The sequence below is a fragment of the Protomyctophum bolini genome, assembly GCF_963924005.1.
Source record: "Protomyctophum bolini genome assembly, chromosome: 7".
In the NCBI taxonomy this organism is placed as follows: Eukaryota; Metazoa; Chordata; class Actinopteri; order Myctophiformes; family Myctophidae; genus Protomyctophum; species Protomyctophum bolini.
The window spans coordinates 19,064,135-19,080,682 of NC_137868.1; the positions used below are offsets into that span (position 1 = coordinate 19,064,135).

At 44.0% G+C, this 16,548-nt stretch overlaps 2 protein-coding genes across 2 annotated transcripts; both read left to right on the forward strand.

Annotated features, from left to right (window-relative positions):
* Positions 1–3,029: 3,029 nt before the first annotated feature.
* Positions 3,030–6,038, forward strand: LOC308318609 (SWI/SNF-related matrix-associated actin-dependent regulator of chromatin subfamily A member 5-like; the record flags this gene model as incomplete). The annotated part of the gene is made up of 1 exon (XM_080768225.1): positions 3,030–6,038. The coding sequence occupies one exon, from the start codon at positions 3,030–3,032 to the stop codon at positions 6,036–6,038; it is 3,009 nt and encodes a 1,002-aa protein (XP_080624351.1).
* A 3,171-nt stretch (positions 6,039–9,209) lies between these two features.
* Positions 9,210–9,860, forward strand: LOC308318610 (ras-related protein Rab-5A-like; the record flags this gene model as incomplete). The annotated part of the gene is made up of 1 exon (XM_080768226.1): positions 9,210–9,860. The coding sequence occupies one exon, from the start codon at positions 9,210–9,212 to the stop codon at positions 9,858–9,860; it is 651 nt and encodes a 216-aa protein (XP_080624352.1).
* Between the last annotated feature and the right edge of the window lie 6,688 nt (positions 9,861–16,548).

Genomic DNA, 16,548 nt, shown 5'->3' on the forward strand with positions numbered 1-16,548 from the left:
GCTTGCTGTTCTGTATCTTGACCACAAGAGTGCAGTATAGTTGTGTTCAGCATGCTCCACACTTTCCACCCCATCTACACACTAACTTGCATAATATAAGAGATTGTTTGTGCATCTTGCCACATTGCCTGTCTTTCCATGAATAGAAATATGTGCTACCATTAGGCTATAACATGCTTAATGGTGAACAAACAATGATTTATTTTGGGAAGGGTTATTATAATATCACATAACACCAGGAAACCATCTATTTCCTGATTTATTTATCCATTCTTTAGCTCTCCATATTAGGAGGATGTTGTATTGAATATGCTACACATGGCGTCCATAACACACCTGTTTAAATCAGCGATATCCTGATTATTCATTGTGTCTCTCATGACATTTTAGGAGGTTTGAAGGAAAAGAGATCTCTCAGGGACACTATTCACAGAGTTGTAGCAGCCACCTGGCCAGGAATACAATTCCATTCACTATATTTAAAGGTATCCACCAAGAATACATTTAACTCTATGGAACGTCATATTTTTAGGGGACTTCTGTTTCCTATAAACCGGCCTAGGAACCACTTACCATCTTGGTTCACATATCCTTGAATGTCATATCAATTTCTGTTGATGATTATGTTGTATCTCAGCTACATTGAAAATTATGGCCTGCCCCTCAACTGTACTCCGAGTTGGAATAAAGGTTGTGATGTTGATGATGATGATGATCTCCAAGTCAAGAGCACCAGACAGTACAGTACAGTACAGTACAGTACAGTACAGTACAGTACAGTACAGTAATAGTGTACAGTAATGGTACACTACTGAGTAGTGCACACTGCACAGTACAGTAATGGTGTATGGCGGCAGTGGCTCAGGGGTAGAACCGCAAGTTTCCCAGTTCAAACGCGGGCTCCCCCAGAGTTAGTATCGAAGTGTCCTTGTTAGTGTCGAAGGCGCCTAATTAATACATTACTTTGCCCATAAGTTTTACATGGTATTGTGGTATCCTATGCTTTTCTCTTCGCAGATAAGTAAGGCTGGGACCGAGCCACCGAGGCTACTTGCTAATGAGCCATGGGGGACCATTTAAAACAGGCGGCTTGCTGTGGTTGGTGTGATTTTGGACACGTCGGCTAGAACAGAAGTGTACATGCACAAGGTGAGGGGCTGCCAATGTCATTCCGAGGTCAGATAGAAAGTCTAGTGATGCAAGGTTACTGCCAATGTAGGCTATACCTTTTGTTGTTTTTCTTGTTTTTTCGTATTTCAGAATCTAGACTGGGCAAGATCTCAATTGACTGGGCCTGTGCCCGAGTGGCCCAATGGACGCTACGCTTCTGCTTCTGCTTCCTTGTCCTACTGGAATTGTGCATCAAAGTTTCACGCTGATCTGTCCAGGAAAGAGCAAAACATATTATAACACCCCGGCCTGGTTATGCTAAATGTGAGACTTTGATACTTGAAAGTTAGAGGATATAGAGGATAATAGATTGTAATCCGCATTGAGAACATTAGCAGTGGTGGCCTAAGGGTTAGAGGAGCGCCCGAACCAAAAGGTTGCCGGTTCGATTCCCCTGACGTGCAGGAAAAATCTGGTTCGGGAAGTGATTGGTCATTATTCACCCAACACCGCTGAAGTGCCCTTGAGCAAGGCACTGAACCCTCTACTGCTCTAGTGGAGCTGCTTAGTGGCCAACAGTATAAGTCTGTGGTTGCACTGGTCAGCTCCCAGGTTTTAATATGTGTGTCTGTCTGTGTGTTTCTATGTGTGCAGGGTGTTGGTGAAAATGAGCACTTGTGCTCAGCTACTACCCTGGGTAAAAAAAACTAAAAACATACAGGCAGACAGTGGATGAAGCAAGTAATAGAAAATAATTAGTAGGCTAATAATAGTCCCTACTCCTTGGTGTGTTTTTTGTCCCTGTATATTTTGCACATACTTGAAATTTCACCTCTGCATTTACCCAAATGTTAACTATTAACTACTTGGGAGCAATTAGGGGTTAACACTAGCATGACTGAAGTAAAATCAGACACAAGTAGCATGTGCTTAAATTAATATTTAGAAAATGTTTCAGATGTAAAATAATTCTGAGATGATAGAATGGTGATGGACGATGATGGTCATGGAAGGTTGAACCTTCTGAGAGTCTTGCTCAGGGTCCAGGCAGGCAGGGACACACATCACTGCCACATGTTTCCACAGGGGATTTTAGCCAAATAGATTCTTAGTTTAGCTGCACTGACCTGGCTGAGACCTAGCTGCTACTTTGTGATGCACTACTGCCACCTTCTGGAATAAGATAACTCCTACAATGTCAAGCAAGTTGTCTAGTAGAGAGTATGCACATGCATCACTTTTCCAGCACATGTGAAATCAGCCATCAGCTGGTTCTGACAGATATACAAGGGGTTTGACCATGCATCCAGCAAGCCCAACCCACAGGTGTCAGTCAATTCATATGTTACCAGTGCATTTTGCATTATGTCGGCATGGAAAGTCGGGAGGACTAATATTTACTATTCTGTGCCTATCGGTACGCAACTTGAACAGCGCTGAGTCGGCTCTGGTGGCCGTCGCAACGCACGCAAAGAAGTCAGCGCCCCTGTATCCAGGTGTCCAGACAATATGCCCATATATGGGCATTCCAATTATACTGATGACATCAGGAATCTCCATATATGAGCATAAAAGGGACAAGGACTGACAGTAACAGATATCCCCATATATGGGCATAAAAGGGTGTGTCCCTTTTATGCCCATATATGGGTAGGTAGAAATAAACAAACAGCATAAGACCCCCCCCCCCCCCCCCAACTATGACATATCTATGACGCCACATTTGGGCAATGTTTCAGTGACATATGTGTGATGTCACTATGGTGGTGCAGCTATATAACATGTATTTTGCAAGTGATGATTTTGTGTTTTTCATTAGAATCTATTCATCCCAGGACCATCCACAGTGTCCCTTCAACGGAGCTGCACAGACCTCAGATCTCATAAGCAATTTATTGGAAACGGTACATTTTGCCAAAATGTCGAAGAAATCTGAGGCTGGAAAGAGGTTAGTATCATCATGGACCAAGGAAGAAGCCGAAGCCTATGAAGAGAAGAGAGAGAACAGATTTGAATACCTGCTGAAACAAACTCAGCTGTTTGCTCATTTCATCCAACCAGCAGCACAGGAGACCCCCACCTCTCCACTGAAGATTAAACCAGGACGCTCTCTCATCTCTCCTGGATGTAACCGTCAGCATCGCTCAGAGCAAGAGGGGGATGCAGAACTTCTAAAGGAGAGCATCAGCACCACTAACATATGCACACGCTTTGACGAGTCCCCTTCCTATGTCAAAGGGGGCAAAATGAGAGACTACCAGGTCCGTGGTCTTAACTGGCTCATCTCCCTGTTTGAGAATGGACTCAATGGCATTCTCGCAGATGAAATGGGTTTGGGGAAGACCCTGCAGACGATCTCCCTGCTGGGCTACATGAAGCACTACAAAAACATCCCTGGACCCCACTTGGTGCTGGTGCCCAAGTCCACCCTTAACAATTGGATAGAGGAGTTCAAGCGCTGGGTGCCATCTCTTCGTGCCATATGCCTCATCGGAGATAAAGATGAGAGGGCAACCCTGATCCAAGACAAGTTGCTACCAGGGGAGTGGGACGTGTGCGTCACCTCCTATGAGATACTCATCATAGAGAAGGCCGTCTTGAAGAAGTTCAACTGGCGGTACCTGGTCATTGACGAGGCTCACAGGATCAAAAATGAGAAGTCAAAGCTGTCGGAAATTGTGCGCGAGTTCAAGACTACCAATCGTGTCTTGTTGACTGGAACACCCCTGCAGAACAACCTCCATGAGCTGTGGGCTCTGCTCAACTTCCTGCTGCCTGACGTCTTCAACTCCTCGGAGGACTTTGACTCCTGGTTTGACACAAAGAACTGCCTGGGTGATACAACGCTGGTGGAGCGTCTTCACACTGTCCTGCGTCCCTTCTTGCTCCGCCGTATCAAAGCCGATGTAGAGAAATCTTTGCTTCCTAAGAAAGAGATTAAGATCTATGTTGGCCTGAGCAAGCTGCAGAGAGAGTGGTACACCAATATTCTGATGAAAGACATCGATATCCTGAACTCTACAGGGAGGATGGACAAGATGCGTCTGCTGAACATTCTTATGCAGCTAAGGAAGTGCTCCAACCATCCCTACCTGTTTGATGGAGCCGAACCCGGACCCCCCTACACTACTGATCTCCACCTGGTGGCCAACAGCGGAAAGATGGCAGTGCTGGACAAGCTGCTTCCTAAGTTGAAGGAGCAGGGTTCTCGTGTGCTAATCTTCAGTCAAATGACAAGGATGTTGGATATACTGGAGGACTACTGCATATGGAGGAACTACGGCTACTGTCGTCTGGATGGACAGACTCCACACGAGGAGAGACAGGTCTCCATCAATGCATACAACGAGCCTAACAGCAGTAAGTTTATCTTCATGTTGAGTACCAGGGCTGGAGGCCTGGGTATTAACTTGGCCACTGCTGACATAGTCATCCTTTATGACTCCGACTGGAATCCACAAGTTGACCAACAGGCCATGGACAGAGCTCATAGGATCGGTCAGCAGAAGCAGGTGCGTGTTTTCCGCTTTATCACAGAGAACACTGTGGAGCAGAGGATTGTGGAGAGAGCTGAGATGAAACTCCGCCTCGACTCCATTGTCATCCAACAGGGAAAACTAGTGGGCCCCAGCACGAACAAGGTGGGCAAGGATGAGATGCTTTCCATCATTCGCCACGGGGCCACACACGTGTTTTCCTCTAAGGAGAGTGAGATCACAGATGATGACATTAGCATGATCCTGGACAGGAGTGAGAGGAAGACTTTGGAGATGAAGGAGGGCATGTCCAAGCTGGATGAGAGCTCTCTGAGCAACTTCATCATGGACACCGAGAAGAACTCCAATGTCTACAACTTTGAAGGAGAGGACTACAGGGACAAGAAAAAGGTCATCCCTCACTGGATCGAGCTACCCAAGAGAGAGAGGAAAGCTGTGGACTCCTACAACTACAGTGAGACAAAAGCAACCAAGGTTATTCGTGCTCCCAAGCAGCCCAACCTCCAGGACTTCCAGTTCTTTCCTCCCCATCTCTTTCAGCTCCTTGAGAAAGAGAATCAATATTATAGGAAGTCCATTGGCTACAAGGTTCCTTGTGACCCAGAGATGCAAAACTCCGCTCAGCACCAAAAGGAGGAACAGGCCAAAATTTACATGGCTGAGGCCCTGACGGGTGAGGAGCTAGAGGAGAAGGAGAAGCTCCTCTCACAGGGTTTCACCATGTGGAACAAACATGACTTCAATCAGTTCATTAGAGCCAATGAGAAGTGGGGGAGAGACGACATCGACAACATTGCCAGAGAGGTGAAGAGAAAAACGCACGAAGAAGTCAAGGAATATTATGATGTTTTTTGGGAGTGTTGCAATAAGCTGCAGGGCATCGATAAGATCATGGCTCAGATCGAAAGAGGAGAGGCCAAGATCCAGAAGAGGATAAGGACTAAGAAGGCTCTCGACTTCAAGATTGGATGCTACAAGGCTCCATTCCACCAGCTGCATATCTCCTACGGCACCAAGAAGGGTAAGCAGCACTACACAGAGGAGGAGGACCGCTTTCTCATATGCATGCTGCACAAGCTGGGCATCAACAAGAACAAAGTGTATGATGAGCTGCGGCAGTCTGTCCGCAAGTCATCACAGTTTCGCTTTGACTGGTTCCTCAAGTCCAAGACGGCCATGGAGCTCCATAGGCGATGTATGACCCTGATCAATCTTATAGAGAAAGAGAACATGGAGCTGGAGGAGAGAGATAAGGTGGAGGAGACGAAGCAAGGCCCAAAGACTGGCTCGGCACAGAAACGGAAATCTGAGATGACCCCAGATGGCTGTGTAAGCAGCAAGAAGCTCAGCCCAAACACTGACTCTTCACAGAAACACAAATCTCAGGGGACCCCAGGTGGATGTGGACGCATGAAAAAGCTCAAGTCGTGAAAGGGGGCTCAAGTCTGCATGGTGCTAGTGGCATACCTACTGGGGAGGAAATAACGTGGCAGCCAGCTCCTGTTCTATAGATTTTGATGTAGCATGACTTGTTCCTCACAATTATATATCTTAATAATATTTAACTAATAATTTTAGTAATTTGAGGATGGAAAAAGTACCATGTATGGTGCAGGAATTTGAGGACGGAATTGCCGTGATTGCTGTGATTGGCTGTTGTGATTGGCTGAAAGGTGTGCCATTCTGCGCTGTGATTGACTGAGCATCACATAACGGGTATGCCACAGGGGACACCCGTTATATATATTTAGTGGCAGATGTTCCTTGCTCAAATTTGAGGACTGATTCGACACGAAAATGTGTAAGTAGATCAATGTTTCTATCTATTTATTTATTTTAGTTATTACTGACAGAAGAAAGATAGAGGACCGACCCTGGGTGAAATGTACTCACGATGCACTAAACTAAATTCACCTCATTCAACATTTTCATCAGAAAAAAAAAAAAAATCGTTATACGGGTATGGACAAGTATATATATATAATCTCAGACATGAAGTCCATAACACATGAAATTAATATATGATAACGTAAGAGACATGTACGAGGGAAGTACAATAGTGCAATAAAAGTGCTATAGTGCCATTCAGAGTAATATAGTAAGAGAGTGGCGACACTAGCGTTGACTCCCATTGTAACAATGGAATGCGGAAGTGCTACATTCTATCACAATGGGATAGTTCCAGCCATAGGAGCAATGTTTGGAACTATAGCCCATAGGCACTCGCTTTGCGGCGAGATCAAAGCGTGTCGCTACTCTCCTACTCTACACTCTGGTGCCATCCTACCTAATCAGCAGCAGGCTGCTGAGCCAGTGCTCGCGCAGCCTGGACAGCTCTTCATTGGGGTTGTTGGTGCCACTATGATGCTGTTGTTAGACACATCTAGGCGCTGCATTACATTTTATCCTCACAGGTGGGCACACCAACAGAAGTAATTTAAAGTCACTGGCACTATATGCCACCTAGGAACACATAGAAGTAATCTCATGGAATCGTTACCACTCTTAGCTGTTCATGCTTTTCATTCTGTAAGAGGACCCTAGATGGGCTGTATACAGGGGGGTGACATATGCTCTGAACAGTGCACATTTTACATTTACAGAACACAAAATGTCCTTAAAAGCATATTGGCCTGAGATTCTCTGACACGATATTGTTCAAGATATGTTAGTAGTTCCCTAGACACATCCAGAGTGGCATCTGAGAGATAGTTTTGCGGAACAAGACTTAACAACATTTTGTTGCTTGTACGTTAGTGATGAATGAAACCTTGATCATTGATGATGTACTGTTCACAAAACGAACAAGCCTTTTCTTCTTTTTTCTTCTTTTTTTTGCATGGCTCAAGTCAGCCGTGTTAGTCACTACAACACATTGCAGCTCTGCTGTTTTTGTTTTGTTTTCAACCGTATGTGCGTGTGCGTGCATGCGTGCGTGCATGGGAGTCAATTCAATTGGCGCATACCCACATATGGGCATGTACTGATGAACATCATGGATCTTCATATATGTGCATAAAAGGGACACAGGTAGACAGACAAAAACAAAAGAGTCATGGTGACTCATATTGGTCGGATTTACAGTGCGACGTACAGTGGGTGTGAGGGCCACATGGCGAGCTCTAGATGTGAGGCGCACAAACTTGTTAAATATTCCCTATACAATCCAGGGTATCCATAGTTCAGGTAGGCACGGAAGGCAGGAGGTGTTCTGTTCTCTGTATGTATAATATGTACGAGCTGCGTTCGCTTCCCGCGTCAGATTCTGTGCTTGCGCAGGTAATCTGTAATATCACAGGAGCACAGTCACACCGCCAAACTGAATGTTGCAATACATGGGAAATGGTTCATTTAATTTAAGCTGAAGTATCTAACTGAAATATAGAATGTTATAGAATTTGGTTTCTTGGGTTGGCACCATGCACAATGGCACAATGTTCATCTGTGCCATTGTGAACTAATATACAAATCAAGTTACACACAAATAAATGGAACTCAAGAAAGGGAAAAAAATGTGTCTCTAGGTTTCTGAATATTATATATTCTGATATTTTTTTTATGCCAGCATGCTAGTAACAAAAACATTCTCACATCATGCATGGGAGTGCAGGGAATGAACATGTCACACAAAATTGGAATGGAGTTGCGTAACTGCAGGAATACCTAGAATCATATATTTTTACTATACTCTCAATATGATTTAGTTGGGAGAGTTTGGAGAGTTTGGAGATCTCTATATGCAGTATGGGTATAAAAGGCGCATGGCTTTATAGGTATAATATGTTATCGGACAAGTTGCTCAGTGTGCGAGAGAAAGCAAAATGAGCATAATAGTTAAAGACATGCAGTGTAGTTGTGTACCTGTGTAGTTTACAATGTAGGCATTTAGCAGACACTCTTAATCCAGAGCAATTTCACAGTAAGCAAGGAAAACGCAAGGTAATACATCAAATGCATAGAAATAGGAATCTAGGATCAATCTAAATCAAGAAATGAGCAGTGCAAACAGTATAATATAAAAATCACAATCGTGTAAAGTGAGCGCTGCCTTTTATCATGATGATGATGTATACACGCAGTAACCACAGTAGGTGTGCTGCTACCGACTAATAGTCTATACACCCGTACACACAAAGTCACATGTTGGAGCTGTTAGCACTGCTCAAAAATAGCAATAATGGTTAGAAAACAACCATGTTAGATATTCGTAATCTAATCTGGACTAATATCAACGTGGCTCCTGGTGGATCTCTGACTTCATGTGACCATGACTCCATAACGCGTCAGCCCGATTCCACTGCTATTCACTTCCTCTTATAGATGGTTGACTCCGAAAGAGGCTAGTGAGTCATGGTATATGATCGGGTTTGTGTAGCTTTGTCATCTAAATAGGGTGCTTTCATTGATGTCTTGTATTATATCTTTCGGTGACATATGTTGTGACGTCACTGTGGCGGTCTAAATATGTAGCGACAGCTGGCTCAGTGTGGGAGAGAATAACTGAGCACAGTTACTGTATATAATGTCTTGAAAAGTACACCTGCTCTCATAAAGTAACCGGTGCATATACAGTATAAAACCAATGCGGTATTGTTGACTGTGATGTCAGCCACCGCCAATCTGGGAAGAGCCACGAGGCCCAATGGGTCCAGCGCTGGGCGCAACATCTGCCAGTATAAGCTGGTGCTCCTAGGCGAGTCAGCAGTGGGAAAGTCAAGCCTTGTTGTCCGTTTTGTCAACAAAAAGTTCACTGAGTTCCAGGACAGCACAGTGGGAGCAGCCTTCATGACCCAGAATGTGCATCTAGGCGATACTACGGTGAAGTTTGACATCTGGGACACTGCGGGACAGGAGCGATACCACAGCTTGGCGCCCATGTACTACAGAGGGGCCCAAGCCGCCCTCGTGGTGTACGACATCACAAGCGAGGAGTCCTTTGCGCGCGCCAAGAGCTGGGTGAAGGAGCTGAAGAGTAAAGGTAGCCCCAACATTGTCATCGCCTTGTCAGGCAACAAGGCCGATCTCGAAGGCAGCAGAGTGGTGGACTTCCAGGATGCCCAGTCGTATGCAGACAACAGCACCTTGGTGTTCATGGAGACGTCGGCCAAGACATCTAAAAACGTGAACGAGATCTTCATGGCCATCGCGAACAGACTGCCTAAGAGCCAGCCACAGGATAAAAGCGGACGGAACCGTGGCGTGGACTTGACAGCTGGCCAGCCATCCAATTCCCATTGCTGTATTATGAACTAAAACTGAACACCCGTCATCCTTTCGCCTCCACGTAACACGGTCTCTCTGTGAGAAACAAATTCCGCCAATATCCGAAACACCCCTAATGTGACGTTTCACATGCGCCACTAGTAGCTCTTTTGGAGTGCAGTTTGACTTGGAATTTGTCCTCAATTTAACCCATCCTAAGTAGCCACCATGCAGTGCTTGGGGACCAACAATGCCAGTAGCCCTTGGTGTCAAGGGATGTGACAGGAGCACCAACACGCAGGTCTTTTTGGTGTGGGAGGAAACCAGTGGAAGAAACTCCGGGAGAACATGCAAAGTTCTCCCCATATTCTTCACAACTGACCTCGTTAACATTTTGCCCTCACCCCTGCTATATCTGTTGTGATGCCTCTGTTATCCCTGCGACCTGCCAGTTATATTATCCTTATTGCCTGTGTTGGGACTAACGTGACAATCACTTTGAGTTTACGGTCGGGTCATTCTGATTATTAGGTCACTGGACGATTTTCCTATATCGTTTCCCATTGTATGGTTGCTGGATAATGAACAAGCTTTTTTTTCTCCGGTTATTTGGGGTCATTTATTAGTGACAAAGGTAGCTGCAATTTTACACTGTCATTTGTCACTTCATAAGTAGAGCTGTAAATTGATTCTTGTCGTTGACTCTTATGGAGTCAGGCATAATACAAAAATCACACACGTGTGAAATGAGGGGTGCTCTTATCATACATCATCATACAAATGTCATCACATTCCGGCCAATCACAATGGGCGTCCTCACTTTTCACTTTTATCCTCAAGTCCAATCAGGCTAATCACTTGTGGAGTCTGTTTTCTGTCCTCACTTTTTATCCTCAATACGTACATTGCTCAGCCAATCAAATCATCGCCATTCCGTGCTCAGCCAATCAAATCATCGCCATGGGGTATAATGGGCATAGGATGGGCTAGAGCCCCTCACAAACTAAATTGGATTATTACTTACTCTAGCAGAGTGTGCAAGTACTGTGGTTGGCTACGTATGTAGTATGTATGTAGGGCTTGTAGGCCTGTCCTCAGTGGTCCCTAATTGGCTGTTAATGGTGACATAACGATAGGGTTCAAGTTGGCAGCAAGTGTATGTGTGCAGGAACAATGTATACAACTGTTTAGCCAGCTGGCCTGCTGGTGCATCATAAAATATACGGTTTGAATGCTAGTCATCCCTATGTTCCCGGGTTCTATGTTCTGCCCTTACCTTCATATCAACATTTGCTTTCCTGATTAACTTAACTGCAGCGTAAAACATTTCAATGCAACCCCATTATCTAGTGTACTCTTACCATATGTAATAACCAAATGAACAAAGAACGCAAGATGTGGTCTAATAACAGCATGGCTTCACGTCGTCGTCTTCTTGTGGCTGACTATCTACTATATGACATCTATGACGTATGACTCCATAAGTATGTATGTATGTATGTATTTGGTTAAAATGGGTGGGGTTTAAAAAAAGGCAAAAGCTTGCTCTGGTGCACTGGCCTAAAAGTGGGCCCTCAAAAACTGCTAAAACGTCTGAAATGTATGTATGTAGGTGGGTATTTATGTATGTGTGTAGTATTTTAAAATTGTATGTATGTATGCATGTATGTATGTATTTGGTTAAAATGGGTGGGGTTTAAAAAAAGGCAAAAGCTTGCTCTGGTGCACTGGCCTAAAAGTGGGTCCTTAAAAACTGCTAAAACGTCTGAAATGTATGTATGTAGGTATGTATGTATGTATGTGTGTAGTATTTAAACGGGGGGGCTTTTTAGTAAAAAGCCCAGCCCACAAAACCTTCATATATTTAAAACAAATCCAAAATAAGGTTACCAGTGAAGGGCAAAATGCCTATTCACTGGGGACTACGCAAGGCAGAGGCGTCCACCCCCCTGAGTCCAAGTTAAGCTAGACCGCATACCTAAACCAATGTCCGAAATGTCCTCTAAAACCCAAGGGTAAAATGGATATAAAAGTAGACAGTAATAAAACAACCTAAAACCATAAAGGAGTAAAAGTTCACAGCAAGGCCTGGAAACCATTTATTGATTGGACAGATAAAAGAACAGAAAGAGATAAAAATCAACTTCTTTCATTAAGACCAGTGGGTGTTATAGTTAGTAGTTTTTTAATCCATCTGTGCTCCATGAGTTTCCGCTGTCCACTGGTCCATCGGACTCCACATTCCAGACCTGAAATGATGAGGTTAGCGATAGAATGGGATTGAAAGTGTGTGTATAGGGTTGTGTGTATGTCTGCTCGTTTGATGTGATATAAGTGTTGTTTGAGTCGTGTTTCTAGTGTGTGTCCGGTTTCTCCTATGTAGTGTTTATGACATTGTGTGCAGGTGATGATGTAGACTATATTGGGTGTGGTCAGAGACAGAGGGTCCGTGATGGGGGAGGAAGTGTGACTATGGGGGTTGTTGATGAATTTGCGGGGTTTGAAATGGAGTGTATGTGGCTGTGGGGGCTTGGGAGGTAAAGTGGAAAATTTGGAATGCATGTATGTATGTATGTATGTATGTAGGGTATACTTGTGTGCAAGGCACAAGTTGGCCCTTGGCACCTCGATAGAGTGCATTTCTAGTTATGGTATATGATCATATAATCATTTATGTAATTCAGCCTACATCATCTGTGCCACAGTTGGCAAATCTGGGTCTCGATGAGCCTCCATTAAGTGATTAAAACATGTAGAAATTAATATTTCAAAAATATAGATTGTGTCATAAAAGGGTTAGTGGGGTGTATTCTTCGTTAGCCTAGTGACAGTGTGCACACAAAATGTGGCCCTGATTGGTCCAGCAGTCTGCGGTAGAGTCTAGCTGTCAGACCATATGTGATGTTGTGGGAATGATAATGGTTGGTTGACAAAATAACTGTGTGAGAATAAGACTGAATAGACTGCGGTAACACATTTGAAAGTGACCAACAGGAGATGTTTTGTAATATGCACTAAATCAGACTAGCTTACCGTACAATTATTATTACTAGTCCATACCTGTTCGTTTGGGGATGACATACCCAAAGTACGTGCAGACTTTGGGTTGTGTGGTGTGTACATGTGTTGCATTTGTATTGCAATTATTGGCACCATTCAGGTGATCATAATATGTATCAAATTGCCTATATATATAGCCAACCACACTCCCCATGATTGCATTGTAAAATGCTGCTTGCGCAAATTCAAATCAACTGTTCCAGCCAATGAGGAGCCTGGGGTGGCAATCCTGTGGAGAGTGTTGCATAATGTCTGATGACACCTCTCTCCCTCTGCCACTTACAGTATATTGGCTCATTTCAACATCTAAAACATCTGAAATTATTATTTGGATTATTATAATTGTTATGTACATAAATCTGGGCTTTTTCCTCCCACTATGGCTCTATTAAAAAGCATAGAAAAAATCTGCCATTATCCTGAAAGTCCCGAAGAACAAACTGTTCCTTATACATTAAATACCTATTATGTTAAATGGGCCACTTCACCCATTTTCCACCTACTGTATCTTGCATAGCTGTGGATGCTCATTCTAATTTTGCTGTCAGATTCTTGCTTTTCCATCAACGGTTCCCGGCCATCCTCAATGACATCATCAATCGTCATACATCACTGCAGACCATATATAGCACATGTGCTGGGCAGGTCATTCAGTATGCACAGGAGAATACAACTAGAGATCGGTTAAGGAGACCTGATCATGAACCTTCAACCTGCTTTGCAGCATGACATGTAGATGCACAGTATGTCAATGCGGCCGTCACCGCTGTCCCCAAATGCCTACAACTATTAGTTTTCAGAATTCCCAGGAAGGTTCCAAGACCAAATACCAGGAGGATTTTATGGGCGGGTCTACGGACTCTCGGAAGGCCTTTAAACCCATGACCAATCTGAAGTTCTCAGACGAACGCTTTGATGGCGTGACCAGCAACCAGGTGTCTTATGTCGCCCATCAACCAGAGCCACGCTACTTGAGACCCCCAGAGGTGTACAAGCCCAGCACTGTGCCCCTCCAGGACCTCACTACTCATAAAGATTCATTTAGGAATTGGCAAACAACTAGGAGGGAAAGTGTTGTGCCTCAACTCAACTGCAAGCTTCCCTCGAGCAGGTTTGCAGGTACAACCAAATACCAGGAGGATTTTGAACCCAGACCTATGGAACTTCGCAAAGGTTTCAAACCCATTACCAACCTGAAAGCCTCAGGCGGTTCCTTTGATGGTGTTACCAGCAACCAGCTGTCTTATGTCGCCCATCAACCAGAGCCTCGCTACCTGAGACCCCCAGACGTGTACAAGCCCAGCACTGTGCCCCTCCAGGACCTCACTACTCATAAAGATTCTTTCAGGAATTGGCAAACAACTAGGAGGGAAAGTGTTGTGCCTCAACTCAACTCCAAGCTTCCCTCGAGCAGGTTTGAAGGTACAACCAAATACCAGGAGGATTTTGAACCCAGACCTATGGAACTTCGCAAAGGTTTTAGACCCATCAACAACCTGAAGGCCTCAGGCGGTTCCTTTGATGGTGTGACCAGCAACCAGTTGGCGTTCGTTACCCCTCAAATGGAGCCACGCTACTTGAGGCCTCCAGACGTGTACAAGGCCAGCCGTGAGCCCCTCCAGGGCGTCACTTCATACAGCCATGACTACACAGCCCATGAAATGAAGCCTAGTATGAGCTTTAAGCCAGCTAACCACAGTGGGGTGGAAGGTGAGAAAATGGTCGGCGATACCACATATAGCACAACATTTTCTGAACATAGGATGAGTGTGTGTCCTGCCAGCTCTGACCCACCCCCAGGCTATGGGTTTGATGGCAGTCAGAGTAAGGGACACAAGTACTTGAGGAAGCTTTAGGCCTTTTGCAGTCGCTCAGTATTGATTTGTTTCACATTTACAATGTTTAGTTTAAAACTTTTGTTATATGTTATACTTTGCAGTGTTCAATCACCACAGAAGATCCGGAAAAAAACCAGCAATGAAACAGTGCGCTTTCTGTTTTGAGTTACATTTTTTATCAACTGGGGGCATCCAGGGCACTTCGTGTTTTATCCATTTTTATTTACTTTTATTTTATTGATTATTTTAAATGTATTCATGAATTAATAATTTTTCATTTATTTATTTTATTCGTTCATCTTTTTATAAATGTTTTATTCATGTATTTAACTATTTATATAGGTGCAGGACAATCATTGTTATTTTTATTTAGTTAAATGTTTTGGTACTGAACGATGTATCTTTATTTGATCACATTTCTATTTTCCCAATACTTGGCAACAGTGTTCAGTTCAGAGTTCAGACACTGCAGTCCAGACAGCTCCAGGACTGTGGTTTTATTTAGTTGTTTAGGTGTTTTTTTAGGTGCTAGCCTCTCCTATGCCCAGCTTTCCGGGTTTGTGTGAACACAAACATTGGCTTGTGATTGGCTGATCACCCCATAGAGATTATTTGATTGGCTGAGCAAAGTACAGGGCGTGGCAGTGTGGGCTGAGTCCATCACTATTGTCTTGTAGGTGCAACAACACAGATATCAGCATTGAGTGATACTGTAACCAGTGATATTTAGTTTCTGTCCTAGAACACAATTATGGTTAATGTCGTAGTGCAGAGTTCCTCAGTTCAGTTAGTAGAAATGATCCTATGTGAGACGTACTCAGTTTAATTAGTAGAAATTATTTTTTTATGTGAGAGGTGCTGGTGAGTATGTGAATGTATTGGAGTTGAACAGTTGTTCTGTGTGTCTTTCAGACGTTCATTCCCTCGCTCCGCTCTGGATTCTGGTTGTACCAGGGTCTTGAGGTACGTTCCGACTTGTACCGAAGTACTGCATGGGTGAGGAGTCTGCCTTGTACCAGTGTCCCTAGAATCCTGAGCACCCCCTTGCTCTGTGTGTGTGTGTGTGTGTGTGTGTGTGTGTGTGTGTGTGTGTGTGTGTGTGTGTGTGTGTGTGTGTGTGTGTGTGTGTGTGTGTGTGTGTGTGTGTGTGTGTGTGTGTGTGTGTGTGTGTGTGTGTGTGTGTGTGTGTGTGTGTGTGTGTGTGTGTGTCATGCATGGTCCCCTATACACAGAACAGTCGGGTGGGCTCCATTTTGGAAGGCATGTGTGGGTCAAGAAATCACCTGTAGACATTGTATCATTCATTTCAAGTCTGTAACCTACTATTTGCATCTTGTACATATTATATCTTGAAAATATTTGTCAGCATATATTAGTAATATTATTGGCTGATTGTGCATGTGTTTTGAATATGTTGTGGAAATCTCACGCATCTTTATACCCTTATACCCCAGTGGAGTATGCAAATAAGCCATGGAGGATACGGTTATTGATTGATTTCAGAACTATTAGCTTATACGCCTTTTATGGAAAGTGATTCATAGTTTTATGTTCTGTCAAGCTCCTGCAATGCAGAACTTATTTTAATGAACAAAAGGTTATTTGTAATCAATCTGAATGGTAAAGTAGACCATGTTAATAACATGGACATGGTTTTGGAGGTGGCCTCCCTCTAGTAGAGATAGACCCTCCTGTAGTAGGACACCTATACTGTTTGACAAGCAGAGCTGTGACTCCTTGTTAAAGCAGTGGTTCTCAAAATGGGGTCAGGGGACCCCAGGGGTCCTTGAAGGAGTTCCAGGTGGTCCCCAGCTAAATGATCGTTTGGAACCAAATGGACC